General features: G+C 37.8%; 2 protein-coding genes across 9 annotated transcripts in view; both read left to right on the top strand.

Moving 5' to 3' along the window:
- The first annotated feature begins 641 nt into the window (after positions 1-641).
- LOC146476215 (uncharacterized) overlaps positions 642-26,518 on the top strand; it is a 36,541-nt gene continuing 10,664 nt past the window's right edge. Inside the window, exons 1-7 of one of the 7 annotated variants that reach the window (XR_014865667.1) lie at positions 642-896; positions 5,405-6,006; positions 6,070-6,097; positions 7,904-7,969; positions 10,562-10,729; positions 12,158-12,227; positions 14,317-14,769. Coding sequence is in view for 1 of the 7 variants with exons in the window: in XM_085114761.1 (XP_084970887.1) it covers positions 836-896; positions 5,405-6,097; positions 7,904-7,969; positions 10,562-10,729; positions 12,158-12,227; positions 14,317-14,332 (1,074 nt within the window). In the remaining 6 variants the exon portion in view is untranslated. Of the gene's footprint in view, positions 897-5,404; positions 6,098-7,903; positions 7,970-10,561; positions 10,730-12,157; positions 12,228-14,316; positions 16,505-26,518 lie in introns of those variants that run through there. The other 6 variants (XR_014865666.1, XR_014865662.1, XR_014865663.1 and 3 more) reach the window with 6 other exon arrangements.
- The window catches only part of LOC146476216 (uncharacterized), an 11,921-nt gene continuing 10,664 nt past the window's right edge, over positions 25,262-26,518 (top strand). The window contains exon 1 of one of the 2 annotated variants that reach the window (XM_085114763.1): positions 25,262-25,529. In XM_085114763.1, the coding sequence (XP_084970889.1) occupies positions 25,469-25,529 (61 nt within the window). In that variant the 5' untranslated portion in view covers positions 25,262-25,468. The remainder of the gene's footprint in view (positions 25,530-26,518) is intronic. The other variant, XM_085114762.1, reaches the window with a different exon arrangement.

Here is a 26,518-nt window from a genome sequence, read left to right as displayed (position 1 = left end):
CAAATCCCTCAAATTGTCTTGCCAACCCGCTGTAAACATACAAGAAGCTAAATTGATCAAAAGACTGAGATTTTGGGCTAAAAAATCAATCAGAAACCCAAACAGCTCGCGTAGAATTCACTTCGACTCACCGCTGTTTTGTTGTGTGCTTGTTATCGAGTTATTATTATTATTATTATCCCCACACGACGCCACAACTCACTAGTGCCAGTCCTCTTATTATAAATGGCGCGGTTTTAACTTCGAAATTGTGATTTCAATCGCGTTTTAAAAAATCGAGAATAACTTCAAATCTCATTATTTTGCTTGTTTTGGCTTACTTTCTACCTCTACTTTTGAGAATGAAAGGAACTGGGTAAGGGTGATGGGCACTTAAAATCCAAATGCTATTGCCTAAACTGAAGGAAACGATAATAAGCTTATCGCTTTTAGTGATTTATTTCAAATGGAGTATTTCGTGTCACCTATTTGATGTCAATGATAAACAAGGTACAGTTACTGATGCAAAAACACAATGGTATAATGAATTTTTTTAATGAATAATTTGCTTGTTGTGTCTATCTTTTGTCGTGTTTTGTGCACACTCTTTAAAATGAATGCATACTGGTGAGTCGGAGGTATCACCTAAGACCCTTAAAGCAAATGAACCATTCATTTCACACTTCGCATATAGGCGCGCTAGCGATTGAAAACGGACGCTTATAACTGTCGCTTGAGACTGCAGTCGGTTTTGTTTCGACGAGAGACTGAAACAACAAACGGAATCGTTCTCTTGTTCTTGTAAGACTAATCTGCAAAAAGTGTACTTAAAAACGACAACAGAATCACTGAAACAATGCTAAAGGTGTATTCCATCACAGCATTTGCCCTCGTTCAAGCATTTGTCTTGTTTATTGGTAAGTTGACTCTTTTGTACCTTTTTTCGACTCTTTTTTTTTCACCAACAAGAAGTTTCGAGTAAAAATATCAATCACTCAAGGAATTAACGCTATAGGGAGTTGCCTCAAGCGAAAATCCAGCGTAAGGAGATTCATGAAGCCTTCGTCACATCAAGTGTTTGTAACGACCAACACAAAGGATAAATAAGTTTACTAGAATTTTTATCACATATAACGGGTTGATATTTTATACCTTTTTCCTTTGCCTTTGACGTTTTGTTCTTAGTTCAAACCTGAGTCTCGCTAAGAAAAAACTCAGCCGCACACTTGATGAAACAGCTGAGCTAATCGCCTGGCGAGGTAGTTTGCTCAGCTCTTTCCCGGCAAGTGCGTGGAAGGTGGGGTTTGACTATTGTTTACTGAACGGGTGAAGCTAAATGAATTCAATGATTTTTAAACAGCGCTACAACAACTTGTATTTTAGTTAAGCAACGAACGTCTCTCCAGCATTGTAAAAATTATGGACTTATAGATTACAAAAACGCGAGGAGAATTGAATTTGATATTTTTTAATTATGTAATTGTACTGGCATTTATTCTTCACACACCTTTTAGGGACAATTTAGCGCGAGATTTGTGTTTTTAAAATTCTTGGGCACACCGTATCGAATTGCGCAGTTTAGTCGCCGGTATTGATTTAATTTCATTCTTGCCCACAAACTGTTTCGTAGCATAAGTTTCATTCCTCTCCTAATGATATAGAATTTGTCTGATACTTTCACAAATAAATATATAACTGTAACTTAAGAACTTATCACTTAGGTTAAGCATTCGATTGGCGTGAGCAATGAAAAAATAATAAAATGCTCTTATATGTAAAAAGATTGCCCTTCAGTGAAAGGTATAAAAAGGTTGCCATGACGACATGCGTGGATACTTAATGTTTATCTCTGTTTACATCTTGTTACCAAGGAGGAAAATAAAAGCAATCTATCATTGCTGCTTCGATGATTACAAAAGAGGCAATGGACATCAATCGAATACAAAGTAAAACGTTTGTATAAAATTGTGACATCTACTGCTCTGTGCACCATACCTCCCAATTTATCTTAACGAAAACGGTGGCTTTGAACGATTCGTTACCTATGAATGTCCAAAAGGCAGCTCAAATCAGGCCTTGATCCATCCACATAAACTATTCGTTAATAAAAGCAGTGTAAACGGCTAGCCAAGCAATTAATGACGGCACGTATCTAAACTTAGCATGAAGTATCTTTCGTGAACAAGGCCTACCAAATTAAAATCCTTTTGTCCGCTATACAAACTGCCCAATTCGAAGGTCATACTTAACACCGTGGAGCATCCACGCAAGACCACGCATAGATATTGACGGAAACAGGTCAGGGACACCTCGAGCATGGAGTATAGTTATTTACAGATGTTATGTTAGCTTTACATTAAATATCAGAGTATCTTCTTAAATATTCAGATTCTCCAAGTCTTTAACACTTTGTTAAATAAAATTGGAACTCGGATTCGTTTAGTAGACCTGTAGTGCAACGCGTTGACACTCTCACAGAGGCATTAGATGAAACAATTTTGTTTAATAATTGTTCAGTTTATGAAGAGACCGTATTTATAATGATTAGGGTACTAAATCAAAGTTAGCCTATCAAGACCTTGTCATTCTCCATGCCCGGACGAATTTCACTCTTTCTCCCTCCCCCCACCCCTCCCCCCAATAATTACTAGAGCTGATGATGCTTCCAAATAAAAATATTTCCTTTTATGCCGGCAGCGAAAATTGATGAGTTATGCTCCCATCTGCCATTTTGGATGTCAAGTTTCCCCAAAAACTTCACAAAGCCACCAAAATTGACAATAAATAAAAAAAATAAATAAATAAACAAGACCAGTAGAAATACTTTAAAATTATTTTAACGCAGGAAAGTTACCATAAGAAACTTGATATTTTTGCCTTATAACAGGAATACAGTAAATCCCGCTAAGTTAGCAGGGGTTCGAGTTATCTTGGTTGGTGTCCTGTTGATAATTAATATGGAATAGTGTTTTTACCATTCTTGCACAATCAACAGTCATTTTGGTACATTTAGTTTGTTTTATAGGAGCATTTTGATAAGAACGTTTAGTTTGGAAAGTTCAGCCAAATATGTTAAGGAAAAACATAGGCTGAGATATCCAGCACACTGTGGTTGAGGACATTTTAATTTTTATCATAGATACATTAAATAACTGAGTAAGTGGTTCTAAATACATGTACGCCACTCTGGACTTATTCAACTGGGTCCAGTTGTTCAAAGGCAGGATAACTTTAATTATCCAGTGGTTAAGTCACTATCCGTCAGTTTCAATCTGTGCAAAGATATCAGTATTTCCTCTTGTACAAGCGAATATGCACACTCTAACCACAGTTAAGTTTGGGAGTGTACGAAAACCTTGGACAACGTTTAACGTGAAGTATATTTTAGACCCTGAATAGTGCCTTATCCAGCGGATAAACTTATCCGGCCTTTCAACAACTGGGGCCTGTTCCTTAGGGAATGACTGTTCCAGAATTACTGTCCATGTTCATTGAACGTTTGGCTCGTGTGCATAGAGCTGTACACGTAATATACCCAACAAAACTGAAAATGAAACGTGATTTTACGCTGTATACATTTTTCAAATTTCTTGTTAAACAGAACGGGTTACACTTTACTCGTTTGAAGAACTTATTTGGTTTCTGTTCCTTCGATGCCCTTTGCATCAGATGCTTTTTGGAAAAAAAAAAAAAAAAAGATTTAATAGTTTGCTGCCTCTGACGTTTTCTCTTGGTTCTCTCAGTTACTATGGTCACCTTATTGGTAAGACGGCGGATTTCCTCAGCACCTTCTTCCACAAATAGACTGGTTGCGCATGATAAGAAAACCTCCATTTAGTAATTTTGAATATTTTCCTTTATGATCAAGATTAAAAGGTCAACACCATTTAGCACAGAGATCTCACCGCATTTTGACCAAAAAGGAACATCCTCTCAGAAACGCACTCGGGAAAGCACAATCCACAGATATAAGGTACATTTTACGACCAGCGGGAGAGTCGTGTTTGGGCTGTCACCTTTATAAAATACTTCACATGGCCTTCAATTACGTTTTCATAAATGTTATCACGCTCATATCAATTGCGATTAAAGATTGGGACGTGTCAATCAGCAATGTTCTGACACTTTGACGTTTATCGACCGACGTTTTTACTTAAAAGTTCGAGTTATCAGGGTAAATTTGAGCCTAGGGAAAGTAAAATTAGTTTGAGTTAGCGGGAAGTTCGAGTAAACCGATTTCGAGTTAGCTGATAGTAAATGAGTGAAAAAAATAGGGTCAATTATCCAGGGGAAATCGGATTTTGTTCGAGTTAATCGAGTTCGAGTTAGCGGGGTTCTACTGTATGCCTGCATGTCAAAATTTAGGATAGGATAGGAAAGGATAGAATAACTATATTTATACACGGTATTTCCATCAGCTACATAATTATCATATCATATCATAAATATCTATCTACCGAACTAGGATTATAAAAAGTTAAAAATAATAAAACAATAATGAAATCTTACTTATAACTGTGGCGTCTCAATTTAGTCTTAAAATCATTCAAGGAAGTCGCTTGCCGTAATTCTATTCGTAAACTGTTCCACAACTGAGCTCCACTGTATGAGAAACGTTTCTTCAAATAATCAGCGCGGGGTTGTGGAGGAGTTATCGTGTTTTCACCAAATTTTCCTACAAAACCATACGAGAATCACAAAGTTTGGTGGGCTTGTTCACATATTTAAAAAAATTAAAACATTCAAAGACCAAGCGGGCAGATCTTACCCATCCCTCTTCCCTCCCCGGTCTGAGTAATTTAACAAAATAAAAAGAGTCCAACCAGTGCGTCAAGTATTTCAAGCAGTGTGTCACTAAGTGGGTTTAAGTAACCAACCTAGTACGTCAGTCACTATGTACTGCCATTTTAAGACGGACGGATGGAGGGGGTGGGTTCTACCCTCACCCCCCCTCCTCCCACCCCATAACTCCGAGAGCAATAAAGCCTCTAATAAAAATATCGCCTTTCATGTCCCCAACGACAAGTTATGACGTCATAATCCCATCCACCATCTTGGATCTTAGATTTCCCAAAAACTTCACAAAGCCACCAAACTTGAGCAAAGAAAAAAAAAAACAGTAAAAGTACTCTAAAATGATTTTCAAACAGGAAAGTTATCATAACAAATTTGATATTTGTTCTTTAAAAAACAGGAATGCTTGAATTTCTGACTGAAACCTACTAGTCAGAATTGTTTTCCAGAAAATATCAAATTCAAAAGACTTTCGCGTTACAAAGTTTGGCGCGTTTGCTGACATATTACGAAAACGTTTTGGGCCGTTTTTAGACCCCACTCCCCCCCCCCCCCCATCCCCTCCCCGGTGTAAGTAATGTTAAGAAATAAAATGACGGCTAACAAATCCATTCTCGCGTTATTAATGTAGGTCAAACAAACGCAAACACCGCCTATTACTGTTCAACTGTGTGTCAACAAGTAACCAGTGTGTCATCAAGTACTTCGGCCAGTGTATTATCAAGTACTTCGGCCACTGTTTCAGCAAGTGCTTCGACCAGTGTATCGTCAAGTATTCCGGCCAGTGTATCCTCAAGAGCTTTTCCCAGTGTTTCAGCAAGTACTTCGGCCAGTGTTTCAGCAAGTGCTTCGGCCAATGTTTCAGCAAGTAATTCGAGCAGTGTTTCAGCAAGTGCTTCGACCAGTGTATCCTCAAGTGCTTTGCCCAGTGTTTCAACAAGTACGTCGCCCAGTGTTTCAGCAAGTACTTCGGCCAGTGTATCAGCAAGTGCTTTGGCCAATGTTTCAGCAAGTAATTCGGCCAGTGTTTCAGCAAGTGCTTTGACCAGTGTATCACCAAGCTGTATGTATGTGTGTGCTTCGACCAATGTATCAGCATATGCTTCGACCAGTGTATCAGCAAATGCTCCGGCCAGTGTATCACCAAGTTGCATGTATGTGTGTGCGTCGCCCAATGTATCACGTGCGTCGGCCAGTGTCTCATCAAGTATTCCGGCCAGTGTATCATCAAGTACTTCGGCCAGTGTATCATCAAGTACTTCAGCCAGTGTGTCAACAACCTGTTCGATAGTGTGTTCGAGCAGCGTGTTCTCCCAAACTCCAGGTGGGTTCTTTTATTTAGGTTCAAAAACTCATAAATAGGAAAATTGTCCAACAAAATGTACCAATTTAATCACGTGCAAGGACCTTTATATCCGGTAAAGTTCTTCCAAATTGAAAAGTCTGCTGCCGAGAGGGCTTTGAATTCAGTCTTAGGGGAAATACAGGGTTGAATGACTGAAACGATGAATTGTAAATTAACAATGCTAATTAAGATGAATATTTTCAGTATAATTAGGAATATTAATGATATGAAAATTTATTTCAAACTTTCATTCTAATTAACAATTCAAAGGGAGCCTTCTCTTCCAAAGTTTTAACGGTCCGAAAACGCTTTTTAGCTGGCGGCACCTTAGAGGACAATATCCCAAACCACTTCACTACTCGGTGTTCTAGTCTCAGTATTTTAAAACCTTGATATTAAAAAAACAGGAGAGGATCAACTAAGAGATTATTATTATTATTATTATTATTATTATTATTATTATTATTATTATTATTATTATTATTATTATTATTATTATTATTATTATTATTCCCCCCATGCTGTGAAAGTTATATAGGTTCTCATTCTCATGGTAGCGCGGCCAACGGATCATGGGATCAAATGTCATAAGGTCATTGCGAAGATTTTTCCTCGCCGTCGTGTCGCGTCCTAAATCAAAAATGCAACGGGTCTAGAAGAAAATTTGTAAGACGTGATCGCGTTTGACAGGGTGTTTTGTAGTCCCGAGAATAATTAGCATTTTCGTCTACGCCGACGGGAACTTTTCTCATTATTTTCAAAATCAAAGTTGCAAATTCATCGACGAACGTGATACCTACTACTGAAGCCATTTTGTCACATTAGAACAGCAAGCCGCCAAAACCTTAAATTTTAATTGCGTCATTACAACTGACCAATAAAATAGCCGCGCAGTATAACCACGCGCAAAAATTATATTGAAAAACATTAACATTGGAAGAGACCCCTGTATGAGGGATGTGTTCTCTTAGTTTATCCTCTCTCGTACAAAAATAAAAAGACTCCATCTTTGACTACGCGACATAGCTAGGCTAGTCAAAATGCTGGTCAGAGGCAGTGACTAATATACCAGTGGCTTATACAACACTTCAAGCGTACAATGGCTCAATTTCCATTTCAAGGGCTTGAGAAGATCGAGAACAAATAAAAAATGATCAAGGTTTAACTTGAATGTTGTATGTATATTGTTATGACATGAACAAAACATTTCGGATGCTCACAATGAAAAACAGGGCTTCAAATAAGTCATTGACCGCAACAAAATTGTTTTAAACTTTCAGCTAAATTTTAGTTTTAATTCTAGTCGATCTAACCCGTCTTGTTTGTTTGTATGTAAACTATGTTTTGTTAAAATTTAAATCAACCCCTTTTCTCTCTAATTTTAAAGATCACGGCATGAAGAGAAGCTCTAAAAATGTTGCCAGTTATATCATAATAGATATGAGACTATTGCATTTGTATTGGAAGGTCATGACACTGAAACACCGTTCAGTATTTTTCAGATTCTATATTGCAACAAGTGGGTATTGTCGAACTCAACGTTTTGTAAACGGTTCAAGGTAAACCGTCACTTTTTCTTAGTCTTCAAGACGGTGGCGTGGCCTGGCGGTTAGGCCAATGAGCTTGTGACACAGAGGTTAAAGGTTCACCTCTTCTTCTCTGGTCACTTGCTTAATTTGTCTCACGACAGTCTCCAGTTCACTGGTCCGCCTCGACCAATCGGAATTTTTTAAAAGTAATTATTTATTATCCTCGTTGTAAGGTGCATTTTCTTTCTCTGTGCAGAAATTACGCCATCCCCATCGAAGGCCTCTCCGTGTACAGTCACGATGAGCACGACTTCAGACAAAGGTAAGCAAATATACACTGTTGTTCTGTTTGTTTGTCTTCTTTTTGTTGCTATCACTGTTTTCATTTTCTAAAGGTTTTATCAGTTGACTTGACTGACTGTGTATTTCTGTGTAAGTTAAAAATAATTTAGAACGTAATCGAGTCTATGACAAAGTGCTCAAGTCCATCAAGTGCACTCAAATAATAATAAGCTGTAAAACCTGAAAATCAAACAGTTACTATTCGTTAGCCCGATGGTACAATTATCATGGTTAAATAGACATGATATTGGGCACTAAAGCAAAATTCGTTCATTCCTCGCGAAGCGAGGGCCGAAGGCCCGAGCGTAGCGAGGTTAATAAATTTGTCGGGCCGAAGGCTGCTAAGCCGTGCGAATTCGAGCCGAACATATATTTATATATATGTATGTTTATATATATATTTCCGTGAAAGTGTCCGTGCTGTTGCCTGGCAACAGTGCGCAAACAAAGTATGAATGACGTCAGACTGTCTGGCGTCGTCTGAAAAAAATTTGCATACATTGGAAAAAATATGCGCGCATGATCAAATTTCAACTGCAATGTTCATCAATATTCACTGGATACAGAACTATCTCTCCAGAATCTTTTCCCTTTCTTTTAGAAATCTTTTTTGTGAAAGATTGAATTGAAGAAATTACACGTTTTGTGGCCGCGGTAAAATAATTTTCCGTGGGAAGTAAATTCATCGAACACGACAGCGCTGCATGCCCGTTGTACATTACGTCGCGTCAGAAATAGATTTTCAACCGCAGAATGACGTCAGACTGTCTTCCGTCGTGTGGAGCAAAATTTGCATACATCGGAAAAAATATGCGTGCATGATCAAATTTCAACTGCAATGTTCATCAATATTCACTGGATAGAGAACTATCTCTCCAGAATATTTTCCCTTTCTTTTAGAAATCTTTTTTGTGAAAGATTTCATTGAAGAAATTACACGTTTGTGGCCGCGGTAAAATAATTTTCCGTACGAAATAAATTCATCGAACACGACAGCGCTGCACGCCCGTTGTACATTACGTCGCGTCAGAAATAGATTTAAGAAACAATTTCGCGTCTTTTCTGGTGAGTCTTTGAAAGTTCTGCATTGTTTCGAAAATTAGAAATTGTAATTAAAACGGTCGGAAACATCTGTAGTGCCTCATCGAACATACCTCAAATTAAGCGCCGTCGACCTCTAGAAGAAGTTTACGCCAAAGTTGTCTGAGGGTGTTTCTACGTGAAATTGAGCAAGCGGTTAGAACTTGAAAAAGTGAATTTGAACTCGCTGTACCTGTTGTTTCTATCAAACTGGATGAAAGTCTATGAGAAGGGCTGAAAAAGAAAATGAATTGAGGTCTCTTCTTTTGAAGGAATTATGTTCAAGGTTACGTGGCCAAAATCATTCTTACTCTTCTCCAGATGATGATGTCAAATCTAATTTATTACATTTAAGGTTTGGCTCCCACTAGCGACATAATTATCATAATCATAATCATAAGGGCCGTTACATTGCTTATCTTGTAGCGGGGACGCCGAAAAACAAAATCATAAAGACGCTTATGATCGACTTAATCATAATCATAAGGGATCATAATCATTTTTCATTTTATGATTATGACTTCCTCTATGATTATGTAATATATCAAACACGAGGAAGAGTGTTTCCTCCGATTTCCAAACACCGAGAAGAAGGTTGGAAAAACGAGGCGCAGCCGAGATTTTTTAACCAACTTCGAGGTGTTTGGAATAGGAGGAAACCCTCTTTTGAGCGTTTGCCATGATATAACTTCTCAAACTATTGATAATTCTTAAAGAAATTCGAAGCAAAAGTTCACAAAATTTTATAATAATTAATTAAGATCACAGTTCTAAACCTCCTTCACGGTAGCGATTTGCTTTGTTTGGGCTTGATGAATTATTAATGAGTTTGAGAAGCTTATGTCGTGGTGGGAACCTAAAATCTAGCGCTTATAGTCGTAATCATAAGGACCAACATGTATTTGTTGTACTAGTTCCAGTACTTTGCGGCTCGTAATATTCCAATATGGCGTCCAACTTTGAAGGGAAGTTCCTGAACAAGCGTATGATAGTATCCATTGCTCTGAATGTCGGTCTCACCCGACAAAAAGAGCATCTGATTTCTCCCCGTTTTCTCTCAAGTGGAACTGTTTGGATTCAAGAAGTAAAAGAATTAATACACGATGTATCATGATAATTCGATGGCGAAATAATTCTTGATTAGATGCAGTTGACGCGGGAAAGCCTATCATTGTTACAATTAATGCGTAGGTTTGAAAAATAGCCACTTTTAAAGCATTGTTTGCAAAACGAAAAGAAAGTTATCTAAAGTCGAACAGCTTGTATGTATGTTTTCCCACTATAAATCATAACAACTTTATGATTATGAAAATGATTGTTATGTCGCTTGTGAGAACCAAACTTAAGTGATCTGAGAAAGAAAATCGCAAGGATAGTGGCCCACTGGTGCTATTTGTTTGGACAGCTAAAAATGGTATATCTAGTTAACCCTCCCCCTGAGTTCTGAATCTGTTGGGTGCCACAAAATGGAGAAATGGTTGTTGTTCCACAGATGCAAAGTGCTCAGATTGGGAAGCTGTAGATAAACAGTGCGAGAAGTGTACGCATGGGGGTGGTGGGCCATTTAAAATCAAAAGAAAATGTACGGTGGAAAACCAAAACAGCTGCGATTACGTGATTAACGAGGAGGACGACTCAACCGACTGCGTGAAGTACTGTGGTAAGTTGAGTTGATACTTAAAGCAGAGATTTTCGAGAAATGGCGCTGCTCTTATTCTGCATTGCCTCTTCACACCCAAGTGTAACTGTAAAATGCAACGGGGAGGAGAGGTCAAACGTGACGAACATACATACACACATCCATATTTATCGAGGCTCCCTTTCCACTCAAGCAGTTTAAGGCCTGGGTTTGAAGGGTGTTCAGAAAATATCAATGACTCCCATTGTCTTCGGTTTAACTGTGTAGAACAGGATGAAATTTTTTCCTAAATATTAAACTCGATGTTTTCTTTTGCCTCAACGCATAGGTTTGATCACGTGACCTATCACGTTATCAGAAAACGAAAATTACGAAAATCGTGGATTCGGCAACGAATCTTCTTTATGCAGATGAATAAACTAGGGTTTCCGGTTTAGCTTTAAAATATTAAACATTTTGCTTTGGAAAGACTGTCGTCAAGATTTTAAATTAAAGTAATAAACAATCAAAGGTTGAATTTTGGACGGAGGCATGACCTTTGTCCTGGCAATTTTTTTTCAACGAACAATGGACGATCTTTCAAAACGTAAAGCAATGGAAATATTTAATCTATTAGAATAGCGGTTTTTTTTTTTTGACGTTTCCTCTTCAAACTGTGGTCTACCTGTTAAATCTTTTTATCTTTTTTTTTTTCACGGAAACGATCACGTGTTCTATAGCGCTACTCATTGTGCTTAGAAGTGTTAAGGATGATAAAACCTTTTTATCTGCCAAATTTCGCTTTGTTAAAATTATCTCGAATAATTCATTTTACCTCTAAAAAGCCCTTAACCTCAATTACACAATAACTTAATTAGATTATAATGAAATAAGAAATTAAACAATAGATAAATAAGAGAAAAGAAATTAGGTTTTATGTTGAGAGCATATTTACAAATCTCCTCTTAAAAATACTACAGTCTGCTACATCCTAAAGTTCTTTAGGAAGTCTATTACCAGTCTCAAATACGCGAGATGTCCCAGTTCCCCGCGAATTTCATTTCTCGCCCTAGACCCCAAGATTGAACAAATGAGTGCGAACATTGAATGGTATGCACGGATTGAGCTGAATAGATATGCACGGATTGAATTGAATGAATATAAACGGATTGAATTGAATGGATACTGCAAGGATTGAATTGAATAAATGCGAAGGAATTGAATTGAATGGATATGAACGGATTGAATTGAAGAATGAATATGAACGGATTGAATTGAACGAATAGTTTAGGTAAAATGAATTAAATATATTAAATACATAAAAGGATTAAATTAAATGAATATGGTGATATTGAATATTGCTACATTTGGCTTGCCATATATATCAAGATGTAGCTGTTGATAAATCTTAAACACAAAACTAATTTTTATCCTGTTTGTTGAGTATTCATTATTTAATCATTTCTTCAGATTCAGATGGTTCCAGCCACTCTCCAAGTGTCGCTCTCGTTCTTCTGTTGACTATTACGACTGCCTTCAGGTGAGCAGCACAACTTTACAACACGCCGTCGCTCCCCAAAATAATTCAAACTTCCACCAATGTCACCAAAGAACGTTGCAGTGACAAACTGGTTACTCGATTAATGCAAAGAAAAAGAAACATTGGAGATGTCAGCTTAATATCGTCTGCAAAAGAAAACCCAAAATAAAATGAATATTTAGTAGTACAAGTATTGCTTAACGGGCATGCTCTCTCCTGCAAAGGTTTCTTTGGATCACAATTCTGGCGGGTGTTTTAACACCATTATTATGTGGAAAACGGAAATAGGCGAAAAAAGGCTTGATTTCGTCACTCTCTCTGAATTTTCTCCTTCTATTCATAAACCGAAGCTTTGAAGATTAGAGCAGTATGCAAATGTTAATCTTTCGGTGCATTAAGAAACGACTGCGTTTAGTTTATCCTCCTTATTCTTAAAAATATTTTCAGAAACAACAAATATTATTATCGCTCGTTGGTTTTACGTGTGATTAAAAAATGAGTTGCTATGTCTTTTGGGCACAAGTTACAAGCCAAACTGTAAAAATTGGCGTTCAATGGAAGGACAAAGTTTGAATACTTTTTGAGACATTTTCTCTTCACTTGCTTACAGTCTGACACGTCCATAATGCAATCCTTCCAGCAACTTGTCCCGCATAGCCTAAAGGTTATCCGTTGAGGTAGTGTGCAGGAAGTATACCACGCTACAACAACAGCTAAAACTTGATCGCAGCTTTGCCGTCATCGTTTAAAAATTCGAACAGACAGCAATATGGAATAAAGGTGTATTTAAGCCTAGTTAATAAACAGCGATTCTTTATCATTTATTTACCAGCATGAAAATACACCATCAGATTTATTCCATTGTGCATATACCATACACTAGCAACATGAGGATGTTTGTCACATGAACCTAGTCTAAAGCCAATGATACACGGTTCAACATTTACTGAGCGACATTTGTTGAACGATGGTGTGATTTGTTGAAACGTATTGAAGCTTGTTGAATACTCATTCAACTTCTGTTGAGCAACAACTGCGCATTTAGGCGCGAACATTGAAGTGGCGGACGAAGAAATGTTGCGATCGCTTTGCTCTGCGAGTGTGGTCGCTGTAGTTATGAGACGTCGACGAAAAAGGCAAAAAAGACGCAAAATTTGGACTCGAGAATGGCTAAATCCTAGAACATATTTCGGGGTATATTACTCCCTGTTGGCACTGAGAGCTCAGAAACCTGGATGTTTCGAGTTACCACTTTATCTCTCGTATCTCGGTTTTTGTAATCCTTCGATCTTACATCATAAAGACAGGGAAACTTCTCATAAAGAGTGATGAGTTCAGCGGTATTATCAAAGTTCCATTCATAAAGAGCCTCTTGACCCTCTTCTGCCGCCATGTTGGATAATTACACCAAGCCATGTGACACCAAACTCCAAACTCTATTCCGTTCAACAACGTTCAACAGCCCTTCAACATGTTGAATGGCATAATTCACCATTCAACAGCAAATGATACACTGTTCAACATTTGTTGAACAGCAGTAGCATCGTTTGTTGCTCAACAAATGTTAAACCGTGTATCATTTGCTTAATGTACTACCTGCCATGATGCTACATCTCGAGCAACTCTTGCACTTCTTTCGACCTTAGTAACCTCTCACGTGCATCCGCAACCAAGAGAGGATGAGATCATCCTCTCATGCCGTAACGCAATCAAGCGCACGCTGAGTCATTTACCAGCATCCCAAATAGTAATCGGAAGGTATAGGTTCGACTTGTGTTGGGAGAAAATTGGATTTCTTTTCTTCTGAGTATGCCTGTGTCACTGACTTTTAAGTCAGTTAAAACAGTAAGTACTGTTAAAACAGTACATCACGTGTACGTATATCATTCTCAATTCCTTAATTACAAGGTAGTAAGTGTCTCCTTATGCTTGAAAGCACTACTTTTGGCCGTTCCATCGCGAGAAAACTTGCATGAAACATTGCCTTGTCAATCTAATTTGATAGGTTTAACTAGACTGTTCAAGAAAAAGAAACCATCACAATCGCTTTGAAAAATCGTTAACATATATGTTTTCTTTTTTTCAACAGGTACACTGTTTATTAAAAACCAAGCTAAAGTGCAACTGCATGAAGTAGACAGATCCAGAAATTTCCAGTTGGAAGTGTCCAAATGTCATTTTCACACAGTGGACATGAAGGAATGTGCCTCTCATGGCGTATTATAGTATGTTCTAAGGAACTGATTGCTGTGTTTAATGCGTGTAATATTAAAATTTTCTCATAAACGACCAAAAGGTTTTCCGATGTTCTTTCTCATTAGTGTGAACACATTTGTTAGTTGAAAACTATTCGGTGCGATAACGCAAGTACACTTTCACTTGTAAGAGTGATCGTTTCACAGCTAAACTTTCACCGGTAAAATATCTCATATAAAGCATCACTAGGAAGCAGAACTACTTATGACTATTTAGCTTTCAGATCCACTAACTCAAGAGAGCGTAGCGCTCTGTGCATCCTGAAAAAGGAATCCTCGTTCTCCAGGTATATTTAATCGCAATATTTACCAGCTTTCGGCATTGTATGTAGCCGTTTTCTATCTTTAACCGCATTTATTCCTTCTTTGTTCATGTATCTAAACGAGTTGTATTTTTTTTTTTTCATATTTAGCTGTATTTACAGATTTGTCCTCCTTGTACGCTTCCGTTTAATAACGCTCTAGTGTTGCTTGATATTAGTAAATTCTAAAACATCGTAAAAACTCAAGCTTGTGGCTGTAAGCAAAACGTTTCTCTTTAATATTCACACTAACGAGGTCGTGCACATATGGCACCTGTTGAATGGTTATTGCTCCCTAACATAATTATGGAGGCAGCAAAACCTTTGTTCTTTGACGTACAGAACTGGCCTCCTTTTAAGAACGTTAAAAAGAACATTTAACTCTAGAAATAGAATTAAAAGGTAGTTTCCTTTTAAGAGAGTTTACTTTCATATGGCTGTGGTCACACTGTAGAGTTAAGGCACAGTTTAGCAAGATAAATCATGATTTGGTTAAAATCTCTGTAGACCAGAAAAAGAGATCATCTACAGATTGCGCTTTAACTCTCTTCAGCGAGAAGGGGATCGGAAGCGGACACAAAGTACCCTTGCTGACTTTGAACATCATGATTTCTAACTAAAACACTTGTCTAGAGTTACCTACCTCTACGGAGCTTCCTAAAATTAAATTTGATGAAATAGTTCATTGCTTGCCTGACTTTGCCCTTCCACGGTAACAAGATTATGGACGGTCATGTTTTTCCAAATTTCAATATTTTTAATCTTTCTATGAAAAGTTCTAAATTCGCCTTGGTACGTTTAACATTTTTATACCATTTTTCTTGTGTCTTTATTGTTTTTATTTACTTCTGAGATTTTTGGACGCTTCTTTGCCCTACGGTTGTAGAGCGACCGAGAAATCCAACATAGCGGCTGTGACAAATGACGAAATTCTTACGTGTATGACGTGTACAAACACTTGTTTCCGAGAAATATATTTTTAATGGTCATACATGCACGTTCTTAATGCTATTTCACTTTGAAGTTGCGTGCAATGGCGAGTCATCACAACAACAACAACAGTATTGAAACACATGTTTGATAAACAGAATCGTCCACACCGTATGTCATGCCTGGATAAAACCGACAAGCCAATATTTTTAAAATCTGTCGCGGATGCGTTTACCCTTAGTAGTTATAGATGAATGTGGAGAACAGAAAATCGACCGTATAAAAGTTCAGCAAACTGCTCGAACAAAGCAAGCTGAGAACTCAAGATGATTCTGAAAATCATGATTGGCAACTGACAAATTGCTGTGTGACCGAAACAAGACATAATCTTGATTTTTCCCTGAAGGCTATTTATTTCTGAAGCGTGTCGTTGAGGCGAAATCTCGCTTTAACCGGCTTTTTTAACTCTGCAGTCTGTGACCATAGCCAATAACTGGCCGGTAGCTTTTGAGAGTTACCACTGGTGTTTATTGTTATATTGTTAATTTACTCCTGAGCTTTCAAAATGATAGTGCTGTCAGTTATTAGTTTGGGAATGTATTTTTCTAGTTTTATTTTTCCTACTTTTTTTTAACTTAAGATTTAGCACGTGTGTGTGTGTGTGTGTGTTTCACGTTGTACTTTTAAAAAACGTATAAGCGGGTCAGTTCACTTTTGATTGTAAATCGGTTGCATTTTCACTTCAAACAAGCTTATGTTTTGAAGTAAGAATAAACTCTTGCTTATCAAAGTTTTGTCTGTTATGTGATGTTCCAGTTAGCTAGATCCCAAAGTACCGCAGAAGTTGTGACGAGCTTTGTTCACGCTCTTCAGCTAATCTAACACCGATCCCCCAACCCCCCCCCCCTCCCCCCCAAAAAATCATCGCCCTCCCCCACCCGCCTCGTTGTTGTTACTTACAAGTCACTGAGTTTCTTAAACGTTCCATTTCGCGGATGAGTAAATACGCTAGTAGGAAAACCCTACCGTCACAGCTACAACTGGTAAACGTGCCCAAGATGGGCAAAACTCAAAAATGTTTGAGAATTCGAAACCAAATTAATCATCAAAGAAAATAGAATGACTTGATTATATGTTACGTTTAAACTATCTCCGACTGCTCTCAGCTTTTGTGCAGGCACAGATATCTGATACAGCATAGTGTGAATGGGAAAAGCACAAAATGGCTCACAGTTGTTCACCTTTATACCGGATATATGATTCTTGCTGGAGCAGATCAAATTCGTGAAATACTTTACTTTGCGGAAAGATCCCGTTCCGTTGTCATTAGTACACATGGAACGGCACTAGAGTCGACCAACCGGAAAGAGTTTCACTTTAAAGAGCTGAACGCTATCGCGCACTTGCACAAAATAATTTCGAAGCCTTTTTTTGCCGGTATACCAGGAAGGCCTCTTTAGTACGGCTTTTGAACTAGTAAAAAACTGACCCGGTACGTAAATGAACGCACTCTAGGAGAGTCCTAAGAGTTGCGTGATACAAAATCGAGGAAAAGAACTCTGTAAGGTACGTGAACTTTATTCAGGGTTACGTTAGGCTATACAATTCACTTCAATGGCTGGTTTGGTAGGGTACAACAGTCACTTGCAGCGTTTTCCTCACTCCACCTCTTTCTTTTTCCCTTTCCCCTGGAAGCTATAGTTCAGTCATGTCCAATACTCTCAACTAGGTTCCAGTGATTCCAAAACCGGAAGTACAGTCGAGACCACTTGAGTCACCGGAAGTCTAGTCATCGGATGAAACCGGAAGTGTAAACAGCACTTTGAGGAGGGTTGGAAAGTCGTCCGATGGAGTCTATCGGATCCACTGGGGACACATCGATTCCGATGGAATCTCCGGAAGTCTAGTCGTGCCATGAGCCAAAATTAAACAAGCACACTGCACCTGTAACAAAACTCGTTCTTTAAGACCTAAGTCGAGATTAGCACGCTTAACATGTAACATGTAACTTCCGGTTGAGTTAGTCTCCTGATTTCTCTATTCGTCGTCAGTTGTTTTTTTCGTGTGCAGAGAAAGAAAACTGTCCGGACCAAAATATGAATGAGATTGTGGACTACACAGAATGAAACAACTGAGGAATAGAGAAATCGAGATACTAGTGTTCCTATATTGATTTGATGAAGTAAAGAAACAAAAACTCTATCATATAGTCTTTAAGGAAAGTAGTAGAAGTAAAAAACACCCGTAGACCGTAAATAGTGAAGCAAACAAAAAGTAGACGCGAAGTCATTTTCAACCCTTGATTGAAAACCACTCTTACATTGTTAATAATTCGTTAAAACTTAACAATGTTGTAAATAATTACGTTCATCTGAAGAAAAAAAACAAACTGTAGGCCTCATTATATACGCTTCACAAGTACCGAGCGTTGTTGCCATTTAGAAACAGCTCATCGTTTTCAGGAAATGTAATATTTTTCCAATATCTAGAATACCTACTAGCACAATAAATAAAAATCACGTGTGTGAAAATAATCCTTAAAACATTAAAATGGTGTTTGTTATTCTGCAACTAAAATTTATCAAGAAAAGGATTATAGGAATACTACATTCCCCCTGCGAATTCTTTCGCTTCTCATTCCACCCGTATTCTGCTGGTGCGTGCATGCTCAAATTCTTTACCCTTTTTGAATAGGCCTTATCACGGTTTTCGACGCCATTTTGACGAGCAGGCAAACACGTCTGAAATAACAGTGTTTGTGTGGAAATCCGATGTCAAATAATTTTCATAAAACATCGCTTCTGAAAAATTCATGATTTGGAAACTTTTGGCATTAGGAAAAGGATTTTAAGAAAAAAAAATTGGAGGGATGAAGCTCTGCCAGAAAGCCTCCAGTCGTGTTTTGAACTTTCCATACATTTGTCTGTATAGCGAACCAGCCGTGAACTGCTACTAAAATAGTTCGCGGGAAAAAAATACAGGGAAATGTATGGGAAGTTCAAAACACGACTGGACGCTTTCTGGCACAGCTACATCTAAAAGGCTCAACATCTTGGGTGGCGTACGCGATTGTTCCTTAGGGCGCATGCAGCCAATGGCTTATTTCCTTCAAACATGGCGGACGAGAAGTATTTGGAGTGTTTACTTCTAAAAAGGCCACACATCTTGTCGCAGGGGCGTCGGTAATCAAGTCTCTTCATGTTCTTCTTTCCAAAATAATAATAAAAGAAAAAGGCGAAGATACAGCAGCAATGCTGGCTTGTAATTGTCCTATCGAGGGACGATTTTGGATGGTAACACGCAGTGATCACTGGTTTGAGATGCTAGAAACAGTATTCATGGACAAGGAGTCGATTCCTTTACTTCATTTTCATGTTGAAAGGAATTACTACGCATGCTCCCAGAGATGGTGCTGATCAAAGTGACGAAGGCTCGTCAGAAAAAAATCAATAGTTTACACTTTACATTTCGTCGGGCCGAATTTTTGGGTACCAATTCTACACGTGTTCGGACTAGTGTTTATTGGGGTTGGCAGGCCTACACGGCTCCAAAGTACGTGTTCTGGTTTTCAAGCCTTTGTTATAATTTTGCTCTCACGAGTATGTCTTTGAGTGAACGCCCCTTTCTGTATGATATTATGGGCGGATCCTTGAAAATTTCGTTTAGCAATGGTTGTTGCTGTATGAAGTACCACTTGCTCATTAGGATTTCTTTCAGATTTGGAACTGCATTGTTCTGTTGGAGGAGAGCCCGTTTCCTTCCTTCAAACTTCACTTCCGAGAGCGTGTTGTAAATAAAATTTTTTCGGGTAACCTCTCTCCATTAGGTGTGTTTTAAATTTTTCAATGTTTTCTTCAAACGTTTCCTTTGTAGAGTTTGTCCTTAGGAGTCTAAGTGCTTCACCTTTAACAAAGCCCTTCTTTACTCCTGGAGGGTGACATGATGTGAAGAACGTGTACTGGAATGTCTCTGTAGGTTTGAAGTGCGTTTTCATGTCGAGAATTGACTCTTTGTTGAATCTTTTGCCCTTGTAGATAACTGTGTCTAAAAAAGTCGTTTCTGTACATGATATTTCAGCCGTAAATTTAATAGTTGGGTGGTGTTTATTTGCTTGTTCAATGAACTGGTCGTCCAATACTCTCAACTAGGTTCCAGTGATTCCAAAGCCGGAAGTACAGTAGAGTCCACTTGAGTCACCGGAAGTCTAGTCATTGGATGAAACTGGAAAAGTATACAGTACTTTGAGGAGGGTTGGAAAGTCGTCCGATGGAGTCCATCGGATCCACTGGAGATACATCTACGACTCTATTCGTCGTCAGTTGTATTTTCGTGTGCAGAGAAAGAAAGCTGTGTGGACCAAAATATGAATGAGATAAAACAACAACAACAATTTATTTACAGATACAGATTATATATAGTGCTTGTCCTGCAAATAGCCACAAAGCTAGTCGAGGCGGGACAAGACAAAAAAAATTACAGTAAATTACAAACATGCTAGAAAACGGAAAACTTAACTTTACATAATAACGCAGATTTAGAAAAAACTATACATCAAAATTAAAGTAAATTATATGTAATTTTTTACTATCATTAATATTACAATAGAAAAGAGATGAAAAGGGAAAAGAAGAAACAGATTATACTGGCAAATAGAAGGACATGGATGATCAGTTTTTCATTTGGTCAATTATCGTTTCCACTTCAATATAGTAGTCTACAGTTTCACGTGTATCAAATAACTTTCCTTCTAAGGGATTCTTTAAAAGATTTTTTGTACGTTTTTTAGAGTTGCAGGTATCCCGTTCCAAATCTTGACCCCAACACGCGAGAATGCATTTTGTGTGGCATTTATGCGAGATTCTTTTGCATAAAAATGATCAGAGGTAGAGGAACGCGTTTTATAGGGATGGACACTAGAAATTCGAGAAAACAGCTTCAAAATATTTCTTGGGGCAGTGTTTTCGTTTATATCAAACATGAGGTTGCAAACGGATTCATAATACAAGAATTGTATCGGTAATATTTTTGCTTTAACAAAAAAAGGTATGGCATGGTCGTTTGTTTCAGCAAAATATATTAGCCGCAATGCGCGCTTTTGAAGAACAAGAATTTGATCAAGGAAGGTTTTACATGCATTGCCCCAAGAAATGAGACCATAAGTTATGTAAGGTACGATTAGAGACTGATAAATATTCAAAAGAGTGTAAGTAGGAACAATATGCCGTAATCTAGCTAGCGATTAGCCCAATTGTCTTATTTATTTTTGTTGCAACAGAATTAATATGTGTCTTTCAGGATGAATTTTCCTCAATTTAAAATCCAAGATATTTAATGAAATTTTTACGTTCAAGAGAAACCTTTTTGTTGTTTTCATTGTCAAAAATATGGATCTGAGGTTGATAGTTGAGCTTTTTCTGGTGAGGGCGAAAAATAACATAGTTTGATTTTTTAATATTTAAAGTAAGCTTGTGGAATACACAGAATGAAACAACTGAGGAATAGAGAAATCGAGATACTAGTGTTCCTATATTGATTTGATGAAGTAAAGAAAAAAAAACTATCATATAGTCTTTAAGGAAAGTAGTAGAAGTAAAAAACACCCGTAGACCGTAAATAGTGAAGCAAACAAAAAGCAGACGCGAAATTATTTTCAACTCTTGAAAACCACTCTCACATTGTTAATAATTCAGTAATACTTAACAATGTTGTAAATAATTACGTTCATCTGAAAAAAAAAAAAACAACCTGGAGTCCTCATTATATTATTATACGCTAGGTAGTTTTGAGGCCGCTTTGATCTTTAAAAAATTTTAAAGTAATTTTTATAAAACATCGCTTCTGAAAAATTCATGAATTGGAAACTTTTGGCATTAGGAAAAGGATTTTAAGAAAAAAAATTGAAGGGATGAGGCTCTGAAGCGTCCAGTCGTGTTTTGAACTTTCCATGCATTTTTCTGTATAGCGAACCAGCCGTGAACTGCTACTAAAAATAGTTTGCGGGGAAAAAATACAGGGAAATGTATGGAAAGTTCAAAACACGACTGGACGCTTTCTGGCACAGCTACATCCCTCCAATTTTTTTTTCTTAAAATCCTTTTCCTAGTGCCAAACGTTTCCAATTCATGAATTTTTCAAAAGTGATGTTTTATGAAAATTATTTGACATCGGATTCCCATACAAACTCTGTCATTTTCAGACATGTTTGCCTACTCGTCAAAATGGCGTCGAAAACCGTGATAAGGCATATTGCGAGGAATTACTCAATATTTGTCTACACTGCGTGCCAGATGTGTTCTGCGCGCGAGCTCAGAACCACGCCTGTACTTAGTGACTTAATTTCTCATTTTTGACAGTAAGAGAATGTGAACGCTCCAGATGAACCATTAGAACGCATGGTACAAATATCCCCCCTTATACCCCCCTCAGGGATCCCGCATTTTTGTTGCCTATGTACTTCCGGCACAATTTTTTTTTTTTTAGATAACTCTCGCCACATTGTGCACAGTCATCTCAGCATAAGTGAGAGTCAGTACTCCGTATAATAAGTTTTGGAAATCAAAATTAAATCGATAGAAATTCGCCGAGATATTGCGAAGTTGCATTTAGATCCTTTACTTTATTTTAATATACCGCATTTTAAGTTGATTGGGAAATCACTGAGTACCTCAGGGTCACCTCAGCATAGACGTAAGTTTACGACTTCCTAGTTTGCCGTCACACGAACGGTAAATGGTTATATGTATTGATGCCGACGTTAAACTCTTGGCTTCCTGATTACAGTAAGCCTGCCTTTACCAGCCATGTTGTTCACAAATTGATTGTCATTTTTCATGAAAACACAACGCTGAGTTACTGCAGTGTAAATAAAAAATTGCTTTGAGAATAAACCATTCTAATAAGTACTTGTAAAGCAACAATCGAATCGCTGTTTGCATTGTGATAGATTACAATATAGGCTTTTTGGAGGGTCTTTTTTATCAAATAAAATTCAACTATAATGGGGATAGTTTCTAAAGAAACTGTAATGCTGCGCCAATGGGAAGTAGAAACAAATATTTGATTTATCAATAGAGTTGACTACTAAACCGGTAACCATGGCCACCATAATGAGATTCAACTGCTGAAGTTTCGACCGTTAGCCCTTTTTCAGAGCGAATCCAAATTCCCTCTGACGAAGGGCCAACGCTCAAAAATAAGTAAGAATAAATAACTAATGGAACAAAAATTTTCTATACAGGGTAACTACTTCATGATCAGTATGAAGGAGACCGTTACCAAAGGGGGAGGGGGTGGGGGTGGGGGTTGGGGCGTCACAATGAATAGAAAATAAGCAATACCTCATCCTCTCTCGAAAAAAAGTCATTCTAAAATATCACCGAGAGAAAATATAAATAAAACATTTCTCCCGGCCAATTTTTGTTTGTTTACAGAGAGATTGTCAAAAGATGATTACGTCAAAATTTAAGTTAGTATGTGCATTTAATTTGGAAATGACTAGCTTTTTTTTCTTCGGTAGTTCAAGAATAATATTTTCGATGTTCTTAATAGTTCCCGATCATAGCGTCAAAACTTAGCTTGTTGTTATTTAAATTCCGGATACCTATATATTTCATTTCCAGAAGAGTTATCAAAACTCTGTCAAATTAATTATTTTTTCTTAATTAAAACAGCCTGCAGACATAACAAAACGGTTACCCCCTGAAGGTATAATTTACACAGATATGAATCGAATCTGTGCTAGTATCGACTTATAGGGCATTCAACTCTCGGCGTGAATGGTTGTTTTTTGCCTATCGGAGGACGTACAAATTGGTCTAAGTTTACTCACGCTATGATCAACGATTTGATCTGTTAACCAAAATTGATGTTGCGCTATTTTTTTTTTATGAGATTTTGGGGTATTAGGTACGCTTATGAATAAATAAAAAGCGCAGCCAGCGGAACAGCAGTCAGAAGCAAGCTCCTGGAAATATCATCAGGTTTCTTCAAAGGACATTTTGTTAAACGGGCGAAACAAGTACAGCGAGATCGTACAGCGATCGAAAATGACGACAAGCGATCCAACACTTCTTACTCGATATCAGAAACGAAAGCAACTTACAGCGTACGTGCTGATCGCCGATTAGGCAGAAAAATAAAGTGGCATAAAATTTACGCCCAATCAGTAAAATTAATTTGAGCTCCATTTTCATTGCAGGAAAGTTTTGGCACGGCTCGATAAAAATGGTACGCGTACCACAAAGTATACAACTTATGTCCTGTTTACACGTCTTTTCTCTGCCGTGCTAAGCGATCTGAAAAAAATTTTTGGTACGGGTAAAAGGCTCAACATCTTGGGTGGCGTACGCGATTGTTCCTTAGGGCGCATGCAGCCAATGGCTTATTTCCTTCAAACATGGCGGACGAGAAGTATTTGGAGTGTTTACTTCTAAAAAGGCCACACATCTTGTCGCAGGGGCGTCGGTAATCAAGTCTCTTCATGTTCTTCTTTCCAAAATAATAAAAGAAAAAGGCGAAGATACAGCAGCAATGCTGGCTTGTAATTGTCCTATCGAGGGACGATTTTGGATCGTAACACGCAGTGATCACTGGTTTGAGATGCTAGAAACAGTATTCACGGACAAGGAGTGGATTCCTTAACTTCATTTTCAGGTTAAAAGGAATTACTACGCATGCTCCCAGAGATGGTGCTGATCAAAGTGACGAAGGCTCGTCAGAAAAAAAATCAATCGTTTACACTTTACATTTCATCGGGCCGAATTTTTGGGAACGCGTACCAATTTCACACGTGTTCGGACTACCTTTTCAGGGCCAAGCACGTCTTAATGCTCGGGCGGTTTATTCAATGCTATATTTAAGCTGAGTTCTTGGCATCTTTCATTTTTTTTTTTCAACTAGCACGAACTATAAATCTAACTGTGCTAATCATTTATTTAAATCCAAATGCTATTGTTTAAACTGAGGGAAACGATAATAAGCTTATCACTTTTGATTTTATTTCAAATAGAGTATTTCGTGTCATGTATTTGATGCTAATGATAAATAAGGTACAGCCCGGGGGGGTACTCCCTTATATGGGCTATATAGGTATGTGCGGCTCCGAAGGGTATGGTTTTTCAGCCGCTTTGGTAATAAATAGGTTATCGATTTTGGCACTCTAGTCTTAAATTCGTTTTTTTTTTTTTTTTTTTTTTTTTTTTTTTTTTTTTTTTTTTTTTTTGAAGAAGCTACTTCTACATCATGATGAACTAAAGTTGACCAGACACTATCAGGTCATAAATAGGGTATCAAAATTTTGGTCAGGTCATAAATAGGCTAGGGAAAATCGCACATTTTAGTCATAAATAGGGTAAGGGTTTTGGGAAGCGGGCTGCACACCCCTATCCAATTTTTTGGGAGAACCCCCCCGGGAGGTACAGTAACTGATTCAAAAACACAATGGTATAATAAAACGTTTTTATGAATAATTTGATGGTTGTGTCTATCTGTTGTCGTGTTTTGTGCATCGTCTTTCAAATAAATCCATACTGGTGAGTCTCAGTGGGGTTTCACCCAAGACCCTAAAAGCAAATGAACCGTTTGTTGACACTTTGCATCTTAGCGTGATAGCGATTGACAACGAACGCTTGTAACTATCGAGACAGTCATTTTGTTTCGACGAGAGGCTGAAATAACAGTGAGAATCGTTTTCTTGTTCTTGTGAAACTAATCTGTAGGGATTCTACTAAACAGCGGCAACAGAATTATTGAAACAATGCTAAAGGTGTACGCCATCACAGCATTGACCCTCGTTCAAGCACTTGTCTTGGTTGTTGGTAAGTTGACGCTTTTGTATCTTTTTCGACTTTTTTCTCACGCTAACAAGAAGTTTGGGGTAAAAATATCAATCACCCAAGGAATTAACGCTATAGAGAGTTGTCTAAAGGGTTTCTCTGGCGTAAGAAGCTTCACGAACCTTCGTCACATCAAGGTTATGTAACGACCAAATCAAAACATGAATAAGTTTCCTAGAAGTTTTATCACATAGAACGGGTTGAGGTTTTCTACTTTTTTCCTTTGGGTGCGATGTTTTGTTCTTAGTTCAATCCTGAATTTCGTTAAGACACCACAACGTCCTTCATGGCTGGGAAACAGATACGGATGTTGTGATTTGATTGGTTCGGGAGAGATATTGAAAGCTGGCACGGCGTAAAGCCTGCCGCCCACTTTAGGAAAGAGTTGAGCAAACTGCGCTCGTTTAGCGCAAGATTTGTGTTTGTAAAAATACTTGGGCACACCGTTAATCGAACTGCGCAATTTAGTCGTCGGCATTGATGTAATTTCATTCTTAACCACAAACTGTTTCGTAGCATGTTTTATTACCCCCATGATTATATGGAATTTGTCTGACACTTTCACAAATAAATATATAACTGTAACTTAAGAACTTATCACTTAGGTAAAGCATTCGATTGGCGTGAGCAATGTAAAAAGATTGCCCTCCAGTGAAAAGTACAAAAATGTTGCCATGACTACACGCATGGATACTAAATGTTTTTCTCTGTTTACACCCTGTTTCCAAGGGAAAGAAAGAAAGCAATCTATCAGTACTGCTTCGGTGCACTTCTCTTAAATTACAAAAGAAACAATAGACCTCAATCGGAGACAAACTTTGTATCAACTACAAAGGCGCACTCAAAACATGACATCTAGTACTGTGTTGTGCACAATACCTCTAAATTTAACTTAATAAAAAGCGGTGGCTTTTAGTGATTTTTTACTGATAACCATCTAAATGGCAGCACCATTGACATCTTGATAAACT

This window comes from Pavona decussata, unplaced genomic scaffold (assembly GCF_977016875.1).
Source record: "Pavona decussata unplaced genomic scaffold, jaPavDecu1.1 SCAFFOLD_78, whole genome shotgun sequence".
Lineage (NCBI taxonomy): Eukaryota > Metazoa > Cnidaria > Anthozoa > Scleractinia > Agariciidae > Pavona > Pavona decussata.
This window is presented reverse-complemented; position numbering and strand designations above follow the sequence as displayed.